Here is a 20151-nt window from a genome sequence, read left to right on the forward strand (position 1 = left end):
AGGGAATTAGGCTCATAAATTCAAAGTGTAATAATGAAGGGCAGATTATGACTGTATGGTACAATGTTGATATATTTATATGCTCACTGATGAGGGCAAAGGACTTATTGGTTTTTTTTTTAGACTTTCCCTATCCAATAATATAACAATTTGTATATCACAGATACTTGATTTAAAAGCACATTATTTTCATAATCTTTATTAAAGCTATATCCTTCACTTCTGATAAAAGAATTCATTGAACGATGATGCATAAAGTCTCTACTTTTCTAGTTATTGGCATATGTTTCTGGGTTTTACACATAGTTTTGTGTTTTGTTTTGTTTTGTTTTAAACAAAACAGCTACTGAGCTTAATGAACTACCAAACTTCCTTATTTTTTTTAAAATGGGGAAGGTTCTACAATATATAATCAACAAAAGAATTTGCATCCTGTCCGATCCCATGGTTAGAAATCAACAAGGGCTGACTTTTATTGCCGTGAGAGCTAAACCAAAATAAGAACAGTAATCAAATAAGACATTTCAGGAAAAAATTAATAAGAGAAACAGATATATAGGCATATCCGGGCAATTTTTTAAATTGTAAGAACAGGAACAAAATTGTATATGCGCCAAGGCAGGAAAAACAGGGTTTATAAAAATAAAACTAGGCTTCCCCAGACACTTCCTTTATAACTCTACAGCCAGAAAAATCATGGAGCAACAGGTATGGAATTTTGAGGGAACAGAACTGCGAGCCAAGGATGTTGTACAATTCTGTATTTATTTCTTGTGTGAAGTCAGCACCAAAGCATGCTTAGATCCACATAGACTCAGAAAATCACCATTCATGCTCCCTCCCTGAAAAAATTATGTTAAAAAATATTCCAGTCAATGAAGAAATGAATCAAAATTTAGAATTCAAGGGAAAGAAAAAAAAAGAAAATGAGGAAACTGCAGTGCAAAAGAACTTCTGGCACCTCCCTTGGTTAAACCTACCCCATCAACCATGCAGTTGGATTCTGGGCTGGCTCCTGGTATGGGTGTCCAGGGGAGCCGGGTAGGACTGCCCTGAGGCACATCTTTGGCTTTACCTCTTTCTGCACTATGAGACGTGAGCTTACACGGTCACCATCAACTACCCACAATTAATATGGACTCTGTTGTCATGACCCATAATCCCTTAAAACGATGTATGCTGTACTACTCTTCCAGAATTTTCTAAGAACAGCTATACCACTTGCTCGTGGGAACACTGTCCCAGAAGACTTTTTGAAGAAGTATGTGTTTCTCCCTCAAAAACACAGCAACAAAATCAAAACCAGATTAAATGCCATACTAAATGCCAAGACACCTGAATAATGATTTTCTTAAGTTATCCACAATGATGACTCTTTTTAGCTGGAAAAGATTGATCTTTCACAAAGCACACCATTTATTATTTTCTAGGCCTTCCTAATGATATTTCTTTGTTATCTCAGCTTAACCATAATATATACAGAGAAAAAAGACTTAGGGAAATACACCATGACGGAAGTAGTGGCTATCTCTGTAGGTGCTAGAACCCTAGATGATGGTATTTTTTTCTTTAAAGTCTTCAATATTTTCTTTAGTGATTATGTTTTAGCCGTATAAAAAGTTGCTAATGTCAGGGGCTCCTGGGTGGCTCAGTCACTTAAGCTCTGGATTCTTCATTTTGGCTCAGGTCATGATCTCAGGGTCATGAGATGGAGCACTGCATTGGGCTCTGCACTTGACATGGGGTCTGCTTAAGATTCTGTCTCTCCCTCTACCTCTGTCCCTCCCCACTGTTCTCTCTCTCTCTCTCGCCAAAAAAAAAAAAAAAAAAAAATTTGCTAAAATCAGTACATACATTGTATTATCACATTAAGAATACACACAAAATTTTATACCGATAGTTATAACTAAGTGGTAGATTAGGTAATACTGTTTTTCATAAATACATATTGCTTTTATGATTTAAAAAAAAAAAGACTAATTGCAGAGCACCTGCGTGGCTCAGTCGGTGAAGCCTCTGACTCTTGGTTTCTGCTCAGGTCATGATTCATGGGTCCTGGGATCAAGCCTTGAGTTGTACTCTACGCTGAGCAGGGAGTATGCTTGGAGATTCTCTCCCTCTGCCCCTCCCCCTGCTCATATTCTCCCTCTACGTCTCTCTCAAATAAATAAATAAATCTTTAAAAAAATAAAAAATAGAAAAGACAAATTTCATTAAGAGAAAAAGTGTAAAAAATGTTGGAGTCATTCAATATTTCATGCATCTTAGAAGGAGGAAAGGCAAATACTGAAGAAAAGAATGCCACCAATGCTATTATTCATGGTAAAGAAAATCTGCCCCATATCTTTTCCTCTAAGGTGCAATTTCTGTTCTGTTGTATTTATAGCTCCCTTTCTGTGCCCCTGAAAATATATCTATTATTAAATTTGAGTTCTTATAATTGGCTCTATAAGACTATGCCTATCTTATGCTTTAAATTCCATTCCTCAGGGCTTCACTGAAATATGCTGCCAAAATGCTCACCCTCCCCCAGTGAGGCCAGATGTGTTAGTCAAATACTTTAAATAGATTTGACTGCAGGTTTGGAAAGGATTCTCTGTTCCAGTGTCTTTAAAGGGGCTGGTGTTAAATGTTTTCATTTTTCTTTTTCCTGCTCTAGTCCTTGTATCTTTGGCTTGTTAGTCAATGCAACTTTTCGTTTTATAATTCCTCTACATCTGAGAAGGACTTAGCGCATTCACAATAACTAGTACAAACAAGTAAGCGAATTCGTTCTCCTAGACACTTACTGTAGTCACTCCTCAAGCATTTGTATTGCAAATGCAACACGACAAATGATAATTTGGTTACAAGATTCCGTTAAAATTGCTGCCAACTTCTTAGGACCCTTAGTGGCTGTATAGGGGTCAAATACCAACCAAGTAAGAACTATTTACGATCGCTGGAGACAAAGAGCTCTAACCTTCACCCAGAGCATTCATCCCCAGGTGTGTTTACATACAACAATATAACAGTGGTTCTTACCTCACCCTAATCATTTTTTCTCCTGGTTATATCTTCCTGAAGTCCTTCTACGTACCCTTTCTCTTGCACTTCCAAATAAAAATGCAGCAGAATAATAAAGTGAGAAAGAAAAAAAAAAATGCCAAGAAGTACCCCTGAGCCTAGAAAGCCCATTTTCAAATGGACTTTGTTTCAAAGGCCTGGGTTTGTCTGTGGAAGGCAAACCCACATGTTTGCACACACTTAGGGATGTGTTATTTAACCTTTGGAAGCATATACTAGTCTGCAAATGGATTACCTAAAACCCAAATGAAGCTTCTGAATCTCATTGCTGGTTCAAAAGAGCAGTAGGTAATGAAATATTTGGGAGAAAGAATAGTTTCAGGAAATCTTCCCGTGGTGATTTTGAGAAGGAGAGAGGATGGTCACCAATGGCGGATGGTAGGCAGGGCAGATGACAAATCTAAATCACACACGGTTTATAACTGTGCGCACAAAGGCCAAAACAACACCTAATGCAAGATGGTTTCCTTGAATTCTCTCCAGAGCCACAGGATCTCACCAAGAACTAATTTGTATGTGACATAAAGAATGAGAGAGTCCCCGGAGACAGACCGTACTGAAAATATACCTTGACTAGCAAGTCATCCCACACACAGGCCTGTCTGCCTTATCAGATGGACATGGACAGAATTTGGGGAGATGATAAACAATCTTCACTCTCTGCCTCTATGAATCTCTACGGTGATTTACGCCGCAGGAGCGGGGAAAGCCTCTGCCCCCTTCACTTCCGCTGGCTGAGACAGAGCAAAACAGACTCCTGTGTCCAGGCTCAGCACAAGACAAGAGTTTGGGAATCTGAACTTCTCCCAAGCGTTATGAAACAAAACCAGAATTCCTTGAATGGCTGACAAAGAGAAGAAAAATTCCTTCTTCTTTTCCTTGAGGTAGAAGTTCAGCCTTTGGTTGCAAACTTAAAGTGCAGGCTGCCTCGACTCACACAGAAATCTCAAATTATCCCCCGGCTGCATTTGTAACAGAGCTCCTTACGAGTTTTCTCAGGCCCCTTATAAATATGGAAATAAGGTACTTTAGAGCCTAGATATTATGAAAAAAACAACAAAAACCTAACACAGTTGTTGCCTAAACCAACAAGGCCTGTATGTTCAGAATGTAACATTTAAGCTTTCGAGTAATAACATAATTAGTGATACATGAACTAACCTACTAGTCACTTGACCACATTAGAAAAGATTTCTTTTTGTGTAAATAGTTTAATCTCAATTAATATTAATAGAGAATAACATCCAAAATCATTATTCTGAGGTCTGAAGAATAAAGAAACACTATAGTTTTCAATTGGTAAATTATTTGATAGATAACTTATCTGGGAATATATGTAAAAGGTAGGGTAGATAAGGAACTGAATGACATTCTATAGATTTCCATGGTAGTAAAAGGGGGAAAATGTGGTTTTTCATATGGGAATTTACTTTTTAATAATTTAACCAAGAAACAGGATAATATCTTAATAAATGTTTACTCTTACTTTCTAGTTAAAATAATTTAACCAAGAAACAGGATAAAATCTTAATAAATATTTACTCTTACTTTCTAATTTTAAAGAAACATCTGCCTTCCATGGGTACAAAAAATTCATTACAAATTTGCTTGTCAGGAAATAAGCTATTGCAGGGGCACCTGGGTGGCACAGCGGTTAAGCGTCTGCCTTCAGCTCAGGGCGTGATCCTGGCGTTCTGGGATCGAGCCCCACATCAGGCTCCTCCTCTATGAGCCTGCTTCTTCCTCTCCCACTCCCCCTGCTTGTGTTCCCTCTCTCGCTGGCTGTCTCTATCTCTGTCAAATAAATAAATAAAATCTTTAAAAAAAAAAAAAAAAAGAAAGAAGCTATTGCAAACAACACTTTGGCAGAACATCGAAGTTGTCTGACACAATTTGAGCGTGCTATGGCAAGAAACTCTCACCTATTCTGGTGCTCTCCTCCATGAGACCAACTGTTATATAGACTTAAACAGTATAAGATAAATAAATAAACACAATAAAAATTAATAATTAAAAAGGAAAGACTCTAAATGATATTCTCATGGGTACTGGTAATGAAAACGACAGTAGAAAGTTCCGCGAACCGTAGTGCAGAATCTATAGAAGGTTCTAGCTATAACAGCCTCCTCACACACTGAATATATCGAGATATATTAAATATTCCAAAACTGCAGAAAGAAGAGGAGCAAAATACCCAAAAACATTTTGATAACACAGAGAAAAACATAATGATCATTTTAAGCTTTCTAGCTTTCCACGCACCTTCCAGGAACCTCGCTGCTTTACAAGTTGGAAATGACCATGACAATTTCTATCGAATGAAGATGAACATATCTATCGGGATTTAAAATGTAAAAGCAGCAGAAGGGAGGCAAGTCCAGTACCCTTCGGAAGGACAGCACATTCGCAGGACCCTTCCGTGGAGAAGTCGGCCAGTGTTGACAAGGCACATAATGGTGTGCCATTCGGTGGAAGAAGAAATTCAGTGTCAAAGAAAACTCATCTCCCACTGGAAAAGTTTGGTTTTACTCCTGTTTCCACAGAACTGATCCAAATCAAAATAGTCTTTCTCTCTTCCTTTTTTTCTGAACCTGAATAATGGGTTCTTCCAGGCCATCACTGTCTTTCTTCCTCGTGTACTCTCATGAACAAAGATGTCCTTTACCACTACGGCATTTGGTTTCTCCCCCTAAATCTGCCATGTTCACCAATATTTAAGGTTCAGCAAGTCCTACAGGGAAAACACCCTCGATAACTTGCTTCTGTTCCTAAATTGAAACTATTTCTAAAGGTTCTGTCCCCAGCAACCCTTTATTTTTTATTAATTTTTAATGATTTCCACTTATATTCTTTTTTTTTTTTTAAGATTTTATTTATTTATTTGACAGAGAGAGAGACAGCCAGGGAGAGAGGGAACACAAGCAGGGGGAGTGGGAGAGGAAGAAGCAGGCTCTCGGCGGAGGAGCCTGACGTGGGGCTTGATCCCAGAGCTCTGGGATCACGCCCTGAGCCAAAGGCAGACGCTTAACGACTGCGCCACCCAGGCGCCCCTCCACTTGTATTCTTGAATCAAATCTTAGTTAAGACTAAATCTGCCAATATTCCAGTAGGAGCTCTTTGCAACCTCATTATCTGTTTCAAGATAGAATTCACAATTAAAAGCAAGAGAAAAGGAAAGCCCAGTATTGTGGGAATTACCTCATCTGATCCTTTCTTTTCTCCTGACTTGGAAGGCGATCCACTGGTTTTTTCACTGACATGCTATAAAAATATAAAAAGAAAAGAAAGAAAGATAATGTTTAAAAGAAGGAGGTAATACAAGATAACATAATAGTGACTTTAATCCCGAAGGGCTAAATATGTAGCCTGTAAAAACAAGGACCCCTTTAATCTTCCTTCTGAAAATGCTGATAATTCTACACTGACATAGGTGGCTTTCAAAAATCAAGAGAAGCTACAGACATTCATTTGGGATGTAGAAAGTCAGTCTATAATTAACCAGACACAGATCTGATGGTGATTCCAAGGCGGCATCTCGTCTCCTACAAAATGCCTCACACAGTTTTAAAGCCTAAATTGCCAGTGTGGGAGACATGTTGTTCCTCACGGAGTTGTGACGTCTAAGGACCATGTGGAGCCTAAAGCCATACTTAAGCCTCAGTTCAGCATGGGCTTTAGGGAGGACCACAGCTTCCAAGGCTGCCATCACTTGGGAATGGCTCTTGGGAATTCCTCAGAGTTCTTCCCCAGTTATCTTCCAGGAAGACAAACCCTGCAGGGGGAAGACCATACCCACAACTTCTATTTATTATGGCTTTAGGATTTCACTATGTCCAGAAACAGAATTATTTTTCTTACCAGGACAGTGGGAATGAACGCAAGTATTTTTATGTGGTGCATAAAACCTTCAAGTAGCCTACATGCTCGTCTGTCTTGATGATAAGATAAAATAGGCCATAAAGTTGATTGACTTTTTTTGAGAGATTAAAAAAAGAAAGATTATGTTCCCAATAAGGGTTACAAAGAATTGTTTCATTTCTTGCCCATTGCGGGATTTGAGAGAAAGTGGGAAAAAATAACCTAAATATAAGGAAATAAAAGCTCACCGTTGGGTTCAATCTCGATTATCTTCAGTTAAACCAAAATATAAAACTGTAAACATTCCCTAAAGCAAATCATAACCTTGATATGTAAGTCAAAGAAATTATTTGAATTAAGAAAAGTGGTAGTAACCGTAATATTAATAATATCATTCTTTACTATTATTTATTATTATTATTATTATTATTATTTACTTTCAGACATCTTATTTGATACAAAAAAAGAGGTTCACGTCATTTTTAGGGATGAAAAAGCGAAGAATAAGAAGAATTCAGTGGTCTTTCATAAAGACACATACCTAGTAAACGGGAAAAGTTTGCATAGCAGGTTTTCTGACTTACAATACATTGTTTGTCACTATACCATGCTAAATAGAAAAAGGCAATGTTTTCTTTAGTCATATCAACATATATTTGAATTAAAACAAGAATCCAAGAAATATTAGACACATGGATGAAACCTTGCATTTAGAGTTCTCTGTATGAAAAACTAGGAGGGAATCACTTTCATGCGTGGGAAGTTCTTCCCAAAATATAACACTGTCACAGATCAGTGAGTGGAATCCACTCACTGAAAAGCAGCCAGGCTTCAAGAGCTGGTGAATGAAGCCCTCTACAGGGCCTGTTCCAACTTGATGTCCTAGTCTAGCATTTGTCCACAGTTGAGGGCAATCAGTATTGAGTAGTTAATGAACCTGGAAAAAAAATATCTAAAAGCCCACATATAGATCAGTGCTAGATGGTGAGAGATAAGTTTTAGAAGATTCCTGAAGGCCAGACTAGGAGGAAGAATCATGCACCATTTGCAGATAGAATTTAAGAGGGATAGGGGCGCCTGGGTAGCGCAGTGGTTAAGCATCTGCCTTCGGCTCAGGGCGTGATCCCAGCGTTCTGGGTTCAAGCCCCACATCAGGCTCCTCCGCTAGGAGCCTGCTTCTTCCTCTCCCACTCCCCCTGCTGTGTTCCCTCTGTCGCTGGCTGTCTCTCTCTGTCAAATAAATAAATAAATTCTTTAAAAAAAAAAAAAAAAAAAGAATTTAAGAGGGATAGATCCACAGTGACAAATTTACCTAATCTGTCTCCTTGCAGAATTGGTGGATTTAGAAGCCTATCACACTCATTATTATCTCCAAATTCCTATCTTTCTCAGACAGATACTAACAACAAAAAAATGCACTGTTTTACTGAGGCTGTCGAGTGCCTCCTTTACTCCCGAGTGGGTATTAGTATTCCACTTTGCAAATGAAAAAGCTTAAAGAGGCACTTGCTCTTGTCTGGTAGAAGGTTCCCTGCTCTCCACAAGGTCCCCCTCTGCTTCCTGCTCATGGGGCAAATATATATTATGACGCGCTGCCCCGCAGTAAATGTGCAGACAGCCCTTTCTCCCTAAAATTTAAGTATATACATGTTTTTCTTTAAAAATTGTTAAAAGGGGCCCCTGTCAGGCTCAGTCTGTAGGGCATGCAGCTATTGATCTCTGGGTCATGAGTTCAAGTCCCACATTGGGCAAAGAGCTTACTTTAAAAAATGCAAAAAAGTAAGCAAATAAAAATAAAAGTTTTTAAAAAGTCATTTCCTGAGGGTGTTCCAAAATTTCAGTCCTCCAGATTAGCCAATACCATCGGTTATTTGTTTCCACTTAAATGCTCAAAATCCCTCAAATTACGTAGGTTCTATATAGTTTGGGAGAGATATATATGGTAAATACTTTTTAAAATGTTTGGTTATAATGACAGCTTAGAAAAATTACGTACCATAAGAATTGTATTTAATGATTTCAAAAGAAAGATTTGCTCTCAATAGAAAGCTTTTTTACAACATAAAGAAGTATAATGACATACAAAACACAATCAAATGAGAACATTTTTTAGAAACCTTATGGATTATATTTTCCCAGGTTTTTTTTAATTCAGCCTCTTTTTTTTTTTTTTTTTTTTAAGTAGGCTCCACACCCCAACACGGGGCTTGAACTGATGACCCTGAGATCAAGACCTGAGCTGAGACCTCAAGCCAGACATCTAACCAACTAAGACACCCAGGGGCCCCAACACACCTTTTCATTATAAAATTTTTCTAATACCCAGAAAAGTTAAAAGAATAATACGAGCACTGATATTCTTACCACTTAGATCCAATAACTATTAAGATTGTTGCTACATTTTGCTGTATTTGCATATATTATAGATAGATCTATCTCTCTACCTGTAGTTGGATATGTACCTACATTTGGAAGTAAATTGTAGGTATCCTAAAACTTTACCCCTAAACATTGCAACTGAACATCTCCTTAAATTGAAGAATTTTCTCCAAGTAACTTCAATATCACCATCACTCTAAGAGAATTAACAAGAATTACCTAACACCATTCAATTTCTAGTAAATAGCAACATTAATGCATGAACCATTGCCCTGACCATTTCTTGGGACTTATTCAATATTCAGTAATCTATTAACAATGTAAAATCAGTTATATCTTTTCACTGAGAGATATTCAAAGTGCCTGATTTTTTAATTTATTTTTTAACATTTGTTATTATCTTTTTTAAATTTGAGTATAATTAACACTCAAAGTGCCTCATTATTTAATTCATAGCATAATTAAGCACTTTCTGCGTGACTGAGCTGATGCAATGAAATATTTGGGAATGATTTACGTCAGATTGGATCCAACTTAGGAAACCTGCCGCAAGCCTAAGAAGAAAAGAGAGAAAATTTTGTCCACAACAGCGGGCAGTGGGTGGGGTGGGGTGAGAGAGGTGAGAGAAGCATGGAGAAGGAAAGCACTGATAGGTCCGGAAAGAGAACCAAACCACAAAACTGATAAATCCATGGAGGACTTTTCTAGATGAGGGAAAGGAAACAAATATGTTCCAAGCATCTACTTACTCTGTGCTAGCCCAGGGCTAACCATTTCCCCTAAGCGATCCCCACAGCAACTCCAGTGTCACCTCATTTGATGGATAAAGAAATCAAGGCTCTGAAAGGTGAGGTCCTCCTCCGTCACACCACGTATCCGGATTATATTCTATGAGCCAGAGACTGGGCTACTCTGGATCTAGGGAAGAGCTAGCAGAGATCTTGGGATTCACATCAAGAAAGACTCAATCCAATGCTCTAAAATGAAAACAACAAACCAAAACAGAACCTTCCAATTCTGAAACTGGTTTGCTTTATAAAATCAAACAGTCCTGTTTGCAAAATCAGTCCTGTATTCATAGCTGGAAGCCCAGCTCAGGAAGGACAGGAAGCTAACCCTAATACAGGAGAAACCGCATGGGGAGAATAAGGCTACAGAAAGCAGTCGACGCATGGAGTTAAGATGAAAGAGGTGGTTTGTGTGGCAGGAGTTCAGAAGCAGGGAAAAAGCAGATAAGGGACTTCGCCCCATCTTCCTTCAAAAAGGAATAATTTTCTGAACCCCGTGGATCACTGTGTATTTGGCAAGTATAGCTGTCCTCTGTTCTCATTGGAGGAGAAAGCTTTTTATAGGCTTAAAATCTTCTGCCACAGCAAACCCATCAACCTGTCAGGAAATCAACAAGAGCCAAGAGCAGTAAGGCCGGTAGCCTCTGCTCTCCGCCAGCCAAGGACCTGGGCTAGTAAGCATCTGGGCACCCTCCCCACCGCTACCCACATACCCTCTGACAGACACACACACAAGGGCATAGGTAACACAGAAGAAAATAAAAGCAAACTTCTACACATATATAAAAGAAGAAGGAAGACAGAAAAAAACTGAGTAGCTACAAGCGCAAGCCCAGCTGAAAGAGTGCAAATGCTGGGTGCTTCTGAAATGCCTTTGCTTCTTAAAAAAAAAAAAAAAAAAAAAAAAAAAAGAAAAAAAAAATCAGAGTTTTGTTATAGGGGTGACAAAAACATTCTAAAATTAAATAGAAGTGATGCTTGCACCACTCTGTGAATATACTAAAAAATATTGAATTGAATTGTGTTTTGATGAGTGAATTCAGTTTGTGAATTATATTTGAATAAAATTGTTCTAAAAACCAGTAAAGGTTATTCGAAAACAACTCAAAAATTTTTCTTCTTCAACTTGGAGGCAAGGCCACAGAGATCAATATTTGCATGAAGCAATAAGAGGTTATCTTGGTGCCCTCTGGACTTTCCTCGTACACAGAGCTCAGCTCTGTCACTACATACCACTGCATATGGTAAGAAAAGCTCATTTCAGGGCCCTTCTAAAGGTCAGAGAGCTCTAATTTAGCAGTGGGTCCCATCCTTCAGTGTAGGTCACAAGCACCTGGGACACGTGGGAACACTCATGCCAGAGTGCAGGAAAGACAACTGGTTTTGAGAGATTTGTGGGCACCATGACAGGAAGCAGAGGGCTCTGCTCTTCAAATCACCCCACTGAGTTGGCACCCACGGGGAGATTCCCCTGGTCAGGCAGGCTGGGGCGGCTCTGGGGCTCCTGGGTAAACTCCGATTGCTCAAGGAAGGAGCACGGTGCCCTGTGTTCACACCAGCATTTCCTGACTAATTCTGAGCCCTGCCCTATTTATGGCATGTCGTATCTTCCTATCTGCTCGTTAGTCTCAATTTTCTTAGTTTCTTTAGCAAACAAACTTTATTTTATACTCTCTTGCTTACTGATTCCTTCATAAATGTCTATTTTGCCTTCCCAACCAGATGGTAAACTATATTCTTATTTTTCTGGTCCTGTGGTAGGGGTGTGACAAATACTTCCTGACTGAATGACTCTTATTTCCGTAAACCTCTAAACACTGCCTGAGAAGTACTTTTGCTCCATTCAGGTCAGTAAACTAGATAAAAGAGAAAGAAGCAAAAAAAAAAAAAAAAAAAAAAAAAAAAAAAGCTTGGAAAATTAAAGGACAACATGTAAATTAATAATTCCTGCAAAATCCCATAAAATCTATTCTTGTATATATTCTGCTTGCTAAAACAGTAATGTTCAGCAAACAAACAGAAGGACCAAGATGTAAAACTGGGTTTGCTTTAAAACCATCTCCCTGGAGCTGCTCTGGGCCTCTCTGCCCTCAGGTGAATTCCTTGCCCACCCGGGGCCCCTGCTCCCCCTGCTCCCTGGACCTGGGATATTTGGGATGGGTGGTCTTGGGCTTGGGAGGCAGTGACAGGGGACTGGAGGAGGTGAGTGGGTAGTCTTCCCCCTCCTTTCTGCCTCTGGGAGGCTCTGTAGTAGTGTCTCCTGCAGGATGGGCCAGCCACAGTTGGGAGTTTCCACAGGACGATCCAGCTCCCTGCTAGTCCTTCCTGCATAGAAATGATAGCAGCTTCCTGAAATTTCTAATCCCTGGTTGCCTCCCCAGTTGGCTTCCCATCCTCTTCTGTTACCTGGGTAACCAATTCCCTGCATTCCATTCTCTGACAACTCAGATGGGACAGAAAAAGCTTGGATGTGAAAGGCTATGTGACCTTCGGCAAATAATTTAACCTGTTTTCTACTTGTAAAACGAAGCTAATAGTACATAGCCCAGGGGCTGACATATTTCTGAAAGGAGCTGATGTTAATGAGGAGCCTGGCCCACTGCCTAGTTCATTTTAAGAATACAATAAAAGTTATTCCACTCCCTTGTTTTTCTCTGGCATCAACTGGATTGTGCTGAATTATGAAACAGTAAAATGCATAAGAGACGTAAGTAAAGGTTTAAAGGTTTCATTTTCTAATGCTATAAATGTTAGAGCAGAGAATTCAGTTTCTTACTTTTCATAAGTACAAAGCAACCAGGTTCATCCGATAAATTTGTGTTTAGCACTTTGTCTCTTATGGTTGTATATTATATTTGTCTCACATTTCCATATTACATCTAAGGAAACAAAGTACACAGCGAATAAAGAACTCCTTTTCCAAACAATCTAACCAAGCTGGTCACAGGCATGACCCTTAAATGTGTAATTCCCCATGTTTCAAAATACTTTCGGGGGCACTCCTGGGTGGCTCAGTCGATTAAGCCTCCAACTCTTGATTTCAACTCAGGTTATGATTGATCTCAGGGTCTTGAGAGCCAGCCCTGCGTGGGGCTCCGAGCTGGATGTGGAGCCTGCTTATGATTCTCGCTCTTGGGGCGCCTGGGTGCTCAGTCATTAAGCGTCTGCCTTCGGCTCAGGGCGTGATCCCAGAGTCCTGGGATTGAGCCCCACATCAGGCTCCTCCACTGGGAGCCTGCTTCTTCCTCTCCCACTCCCCCTGCTTGTGTTCCCTCTCTCGCTGGCTGTCTCTCTCTGTGTCAAATAAATAAATAAAATCTTAAAAAAAAAAAAAAGATTCTCTTATCTTGTTCTGCCCCTCTGCCCCCAGCGCCCATCCTCCCCCTCCCCCTCTCACGTACTCACGCTAGCTCTCATGCATGCTTTCTCTTTGTAAAAAAAATAATAAAATAAATAACATAACATAACTAAAATAAAATAAAATACTTTGGGAGGGGAGATGTGAGTGTGTGTGTGTATGTGTGTGTGCTGGGTTTATTGGTGGGGCTGGGAGCTAAACAAAGGAAATGTGGCACAGTAGTACTATGTTGATAATTATTAAAGATGATGGGTATATGAAGAGTTCATTATATTATCCTCTCTTCTGTGATAACAGTTTTGAAAAAGTGAGAAGCCTCTTATCTCAAGCATATGTATCTCCCTGGAGTCACACAAAGACAATATCTTAGCCATTTCCCTTGGTTTTCACACTAAAAACTCTAAACTCCTAGAGAAGAACAGAGTTGATTTATTTTAAAAATCGGTGAGAAGCTAGCTACCATGTGCTAAGTATTGTATAGAGAATAATTACTCAAGAAATTTAAGTAAATAAGAGATCTGGCCTGTTAATACATGATATCTTTCTCCTCCTCTAAAAACATTTGCTATCAAATTCTAAAATTATAGGATAACATTCTTTGGGATTCTCATATAAAAGACACATATTAAGGATTAACTGCATGGCCATAATTCTGAAATCCCGATGTCCCACCTAAACTCCATGTATGCTTTTTCCTAACACTTCAACATTCTCATGGATAAGTCAAGATGACACTGTTAAGGGCACATGCTCTTTTTGTCCAGTTTTCAGAGGTAGCATTGATTGCCTCTTTGCCAATTCAGCATCTGGGGTCTATCTGCAGTAAGGCTTTCTGAATTTTCTCTAAATCAAAGAAGATGCCATGGGACTTTCAATAGTTACTTTTATTGCTTTTGTAGTAGTCATTAGGATGCACTTGTGATTTTTATCAATGAGAAATGCACAATTGCTACGTCCATGGAACCCTTTACAGAACCCAACACATAGTAGGGGAACAATAATTACCTGTGAACATATTTGGCCTTTACCAAATTATTTTTGTGTTCTATGAATCCTCAACAGTCAAAATGAATTCCATAGTTTTTTAAGGAAACTCTAACCATAGGCCCCTTTTCTCCCTGGGATAAATGCCTCTTCCATCTGCGATGGCAACTTACATAAATGGTGTTCATTGGATGGAATTATTTCACATTTTTCTTAACTAAAAGATACCTGATTCACTTTTTTTTAAACAATAGAATACAAAAAAAAAGAAAAAAAGCAACACAGATACTTGAATACAGTGCTATGCATTCAAATGGGTATATGTAAGCTGAATGGGGATTTAATTTTAATGGCTTTACAGTTTTAGTTTGGCAAGATAAGAGTTCTGGAGCTAGATGCTCGTGATGGTTGCACAACAATATGAATTGTACACGGTGCCTGGCTGGCTCAGGTGGAGGAGCAGGCTACTCTCGATCTCGGGGTCCTGGGTTTGAACACCATGTTGGGTGTATTTAAGATTACTTAAACAAATAAAACTTAAAAAAATTCATATATATATGATTTATATGAATATATATGAGATATATATATATATATATATATATATATGTATTTAAGAACACCATGTTGGGTGTATTTAAGATTACTTAAACAAATAAAACTTAAAAAAATTCATATATATATGATTTATATGAATATATATGAGATATATATATATATATATATGAATGTACTTAATTCCACTTAACTTTACACTTACAAATGGTTAAGATGGCAAATTTTACGTGGTGTATGTTTTACCACCATAAAAATTAAACAAACAAACAAAGCAAAAAGGAAAAGAATAGAATAAAGATGGGCTGCTTAGAGAAGTCTTGTATTACACCAGACAACCTACTCAGAACTGAATGCCTAACCAATCACCTTGGAATCTCAAATGGCCACCCATGTTTCCACCCCCAGCAAGCTACGCCATTCTTTAAAAAGCACTTGTAGAATATAATTTAATTCTGGGAAGTGCCAAAACTGATTAGAGAACGTCATCTGATGATACTCCTAATTTAAAAGTCTTATCGCAATGGGAAGGAAACTAGAAACTATCAACCAAAAGGGCAAAGTTGTGTCTGATCTCCATTCTCCCAGACACTCTAAAGCCTGTGCACTTTTTTCAGATTCTATAATTTGCATTCCTTACTCCTAAAAGCAGCCAAGTGCTTTGTCCTGCTCTGGAAAGCTTGTGACACTCTTCCCAGACTGGCCACAGCGATGGGGCCTCCCAAATGACTAGGCTCCTCGATCATGCTGCCACTGGGCCGATGGCTCTAATTAGGCTAAGAAACACCTTTAATTACCATGGCCTAATCAAGTCAACTTATGATTCAGGAATGTGATTACTGATGTCAACCAAATTTATTCTCCTTCATGCTTCATCATTATGATGCTCCTGAGATGTTCTTCAGAGCTGGCTTTTTAAAGTTGTTTTGTTGGGTTTTTTTCCTACAAATACATAATTCTTTGGAAGATAAGATCAATGATATTGATGGTATTCAGTGTGAAAATATACACTGTAATGTGTTTCACTGACTGGCTTTATAAGTAGCACTCCCTTAAACAAACATCACAGATACATCTTCTAATTATTTTATCTTATGCTGCCTAGATTTTTAAAGTGAGGTCATTCACAATCTTTTTCAGTATTTAAAGGATCCTAGTAAAGATATTTTAATTATAGGATTTATCAGAAGCATTATGTATATGCATGATATATATATGGTATATAGTATACATGATAAAAATACATATATATTACATATAAATCGTATACTTATATAATATATAATTACTATATAATAGTATATAACATATTATATTGTACAGTATATAACACTATATAATTATATTATAGAGTATATACTATATAATTTTATTATTATATTTTTTATAATATTTATATTATTATATTTATAATATATCTTATTGTATATTGTAATTTATATTGTATATATGTGAAATATATGTGTTATAAATTGGCTCCGTGGACCTTTAGAGGATTTATTGGTGAGCTTTTGTGTATTTGCGTGTGTATTTTGCTGAGGGAAAATGGTCAGTAGCTTTAATTCTAAAAATGGTCTGTGATCACCCCCTCATAACCATCAAACAAAAATGTTTAGGAAGCCATGTCTAGAGCTATACTATCCAATCCTATAGTCCTTAGCCACTCATGCCTTTTGAGTACTTGAAATGTAGCAAGTATGAATTACTGTAAGCATAAAATGAACACTGGATTTTGAAGAATTAATATAAAAAAAGAAGATCTAAAATATCTCAATGGTTTGTACATTGATTATATGTTGAAATAATGTTTGGGATATAGCTAGTTAAATAAAAAATATTATTAGCATTAGTTTCACCTGTATTTGCTTTTGTTAATGTAGCTACAAGGAAATTTTAAATTACATATGTGCCTCTCACAACAGTTCTTCCAGGTGGCACTGGCTTGGGAAGAATCAAAGCTGATCATACCAGCTTGCTGATTCTAAGGGGCAAAAAAATTTTATAGTAGTTTCCAAATTGGATTATAAGAGCGATTTTAGCAAAATAACAGACTATGCCTAAACATAACAGGGTTAGGGGCGCCTGGGTGACTGGGTTGGTTAAGCTTCTGCCTTCGCTGAGGTTATGACCCGGGTGCTGGGACAGAGAGCGCAGGGCTCCCTTCTCAGCAGGCAGTCGGCTTCTCTCCCTCTCTCTCCGACCCCTACTCACGTGCGTGCGTGCTGTCTCTAAATAAATAAAATCTTCTTAAAAAATTAAAAAAATAAACATAACAGGGTTAAAAGCACTGATTTAAACTACTTCAAATATTCCAGCATAATTTCCTTTAAAGAATCATGAATTTGGAAAGAGAAGATCAATGTCAACTCTGAAATACTGCCATCCTTATTTGCAGATAATTCATGTGGTTCATTTTGATAAGAACCTTAGGACAATAATGACTCAAAGCAAACTTTTGCTTTTAGCACATAAATAAGATGCTACATTTTAAAAGCCCAGAATATGTAATGAGAAACAATAACAATGAAATATCTTAAGGGAAACTGTAATTCCCAATCATTATAAGTATATGGGCATGATACTTTGATTCATCATTCTCAACAGTTCTCACAAACCCTTATGTGGTGCCTATTATAACCCTCATTTTACAGAAGTGGAAACAGGTTCAGAAAGGTTGACTCATTGATCTTTGAGAAAAAGAACTATCCTCTTATTCTCCACTATGTACTTGGAGGCTAGTAGCGGCTTGGCACAGAGTAGATGATCAGTGAATGGCCATTGGCTTATCAGTGACAGTTTGCTGATTCCAATATAAGGTTTCCTCTAAAGGGTGTCTAATTACAATAGCTGCTTTTCCCAATACCACATGCTGAAAAAGAGGTGTACTTAAACTAAGTTTTTGAAATTCTCACATCAATCAATGGGATATAAATATTTTGATTCCCACCTATCAACACATCTTTTTGTATTTTTTGTGGAATAAAGTACAGAACAGCTCTTGCTCTCTCTGTCTCATTCTCAACAAAGGTCTTGATTTCAGTTGGTTCTGCTCCTCGGAGTTTTGGGTTTTCTCCTTACCCCCCATTCCAGCTGCCTCTCCTCCTTTGTGTTGGAAAATGCATGTCCAAGATCATTTCCTCTAAAAGTTTCGAGCTTTGCTTACAAGTTAAAAACACTAGATCTATGTTCTTGCGAGCTGAGTTCATCCAGGAATCCGCTTCCAGCGGCGGAATTCCTCCAGCAACAATTCCCGTCCCATTCAACTTGTGAACCGAGCCGAGCCTCCTCGCACTCTCGGGCGCGCTGGTGCATACCACCGTAGGGTGAGTCTCGGCCTCTCCCTAAGTCCTGAGAGGAGGTCGCACCTGGTCCCCTCCCCTTCCCAGCCAAAACCCGGACAATACTCGTCCGCACTCCCGGAAAGGCAAAGCAAACACATTCCCTTCCCGTTCCTGCCCAAGAGCTGCCGCTCCTATTTACCGTCTTGTACCACCAGCTTGCGAACGCCATGGCGACGGCCGGTTTGCTCTGAGACGCGCGGCAGAGGGCCCGGCGAGCACGCGGGGTGCGGAGCGGCAGGCACGGGACTCTCACTTCGCCTGCCTTGCACCTGGCGGGCTCTGAGCTCTGCAAGCCCTGAAGCCGTCAGGAGGCAGGACACCTGGGCGGTGCCCGAAGCAAGCCCCGCCCCCGCCGGCTGGCCCCGCCCCGCCCGATTTGGCTCGAGGTTAGCTCGGGAAGATGTTTTATTTCTCCGGGCCGCCACGCCCTGCAGCCCGGGCTTTACGCGGAAGACAGGATTCCACCGTCCAGTTACGCTACCCCACCCACTCTGGGGGTCCCGAATGAACTTTTCCCCCTTTCATCCCTATCGTCATTTCACCCACCTCTCACCATCCAACTTTTCCCGACGCGGGCCACCCCCTGTTGAGCTCGCGCCACGCCCAGCGCTCTTGGCCGGGGCCCTGGAATACCCAGCCACCTCCAGCCACCTGCCCAGCGGCAGTCACTGAGCCCCGCGCCCTTCCCCAGCCCGGGAGGGGGCGCACGGGCCGGAAGGCCAGGCAGGCTACGCCCAGAGGAGGTGGCCCACGGCTTCAGGGCTGGGGTCCTCCCAGCGTTCAGCCCTGCGGCTCCGAGAAGAGCGCTACTCACCTCCTGGGTATGGCGGGCAGCTGCAGCGCGCCGGGGCCGCGGGGAGGCAGCGGGCTTCTGGCCCGGCTGAGACATGGCAAGGCCGCTGCAAACGCTGCCTCCGGGAGGGCGCAGCGGAGACTAGAAGGGAGGCCCGGGCGGGGCGCTCTGGGAGGGAGGGAAGGAGCGGAGGGGCCGAAGGGCGCGCCCGTGAGGCAGCTTTTCCGACCCAGCCCCGAGCCCGCGCGGGGGCTCCCCCTTGCCTGTCCGGGTCCTCCCCTTCCTGCCCGCTGCTGGCTGCTGTCCCCTCTGTAGCGGCACGGGGCTCCCGGGGCTGAAACTTAACACCCTCGGCCCCGGTGTCTTCACCCAGAGATCCTCCCCGCCTTCCAGGACTCCGCTGCTCCCCGTGGTCGCAGGGAGGAGGGGCTGGAGGTCTCAGGGTTCCTCCTTAGACGTGCCCGGACTTAGCTTTCAGTTGTGCAACCGGGAAGCTGTACCCGGGCGTGGCCCGGCTACGCCTCGACCGTTCTCCTTAAAAATCTCCAGAATTAAACACCTTTTCTGCAGTCTGCCTTGGTTTAGTTTGGAGAAGACTTTACCAACTCCAATCTGGCCCAAGCCTGGACCTTCTAGATAAGGAAGTGGATCACAAAAACATATTGGTCTGTGCATGCGTTTGTGTAGATGTGTGTGTGTTTGTGTAGGTGTGTACGCTCGCCTGTGTATGTTTTATGTCATCTCGCTTTGGGTTTTTTTGGGGGGAGGGGGGCGCAGTTTTGAAAGTTTAAAACGTCTCAATGGGTAGGAAGCCTTAGGTTCCAATAGTCCCACATTTAAACCCCTGTAGCCTTTCTGGAGCCTGGTCGGTTTTGTTTCCGAGGCCAAAGTGTTTTTAGTCTTTGACTCATCTTAAACAGCACTTCCTGGTTTGAGCTTGGAAGTGAAATACAACAACCCTGTCTAGAAAACGCTCGTCTGCTGAGACTGCGGGTCTCCGATTCTGCGGGTATGTGATCAGACCTGCCT

The 20151-nt window shown here is 40.4% G+C and overlaps 1 protein-coding gene and 1 non-coding gene across 12 annotated transcripts in view; one reads left to right on the top strand and one right to left on the bottom strand.

The window, feature by feature from the left end:
- The window catches only part of CAST (calpastatin), a 107119-nt gene extending 87546 nt beyond the window's left edge, over positions 1–19573 (bottom strand). For 4 of the 11 annotated variants that reach the window (XM_040622060.1, XM_040622059.1, XM_040622058.1 and 1 more), the window contains exons 1-2: positions 19144–19572; positions 6265–6327 (exon numbers count right to left, since the gene is read on the bottom strand). In XM_040622060.1, coding sequence (XP_040477994.1) covers positions 6265–6327; positions 19144–19218 — 138 coding nt within the window. In that variant the 5' untranslated portion in view covers positions 19219–19572. Of the gene's footprint in view, positions 1–6264; positions 6328–18468; positions 18600–19143 lie in introns of those variants that run through there. The other 7 variants (XM_040622066.1, XM_040622061.1, XM_040622057.1 and 4 more) reach the window with 4 other exon arrangements.
- Positions 4919–5040, top strand: LOC121100854. Its single transcript, XR_005832641.1, has one exon. It is a non-coding gene; the product is annotated as a small nucleolar RNA SNORA28 (small nucleolar RNA).
- Positions 19574–20151: the final 578 nt, after the last annotated feature.

The sequence above is a fragment of the Ursus maritimus genome, unplaced genomic scaffold, assembly GCF_017311325.1.
Source record: "Ursus maritimus isolate PB19 unplaced genomic scaffold, ASM1731132v1 scaffold_5, whole genome shotgun sequence".
NCBI classification, from domain to species: Eukaryota; Metazoa; Chordata; class Mammalia; order Carnivora; family Ursidae; genus Ursus; species Ursus maritimus.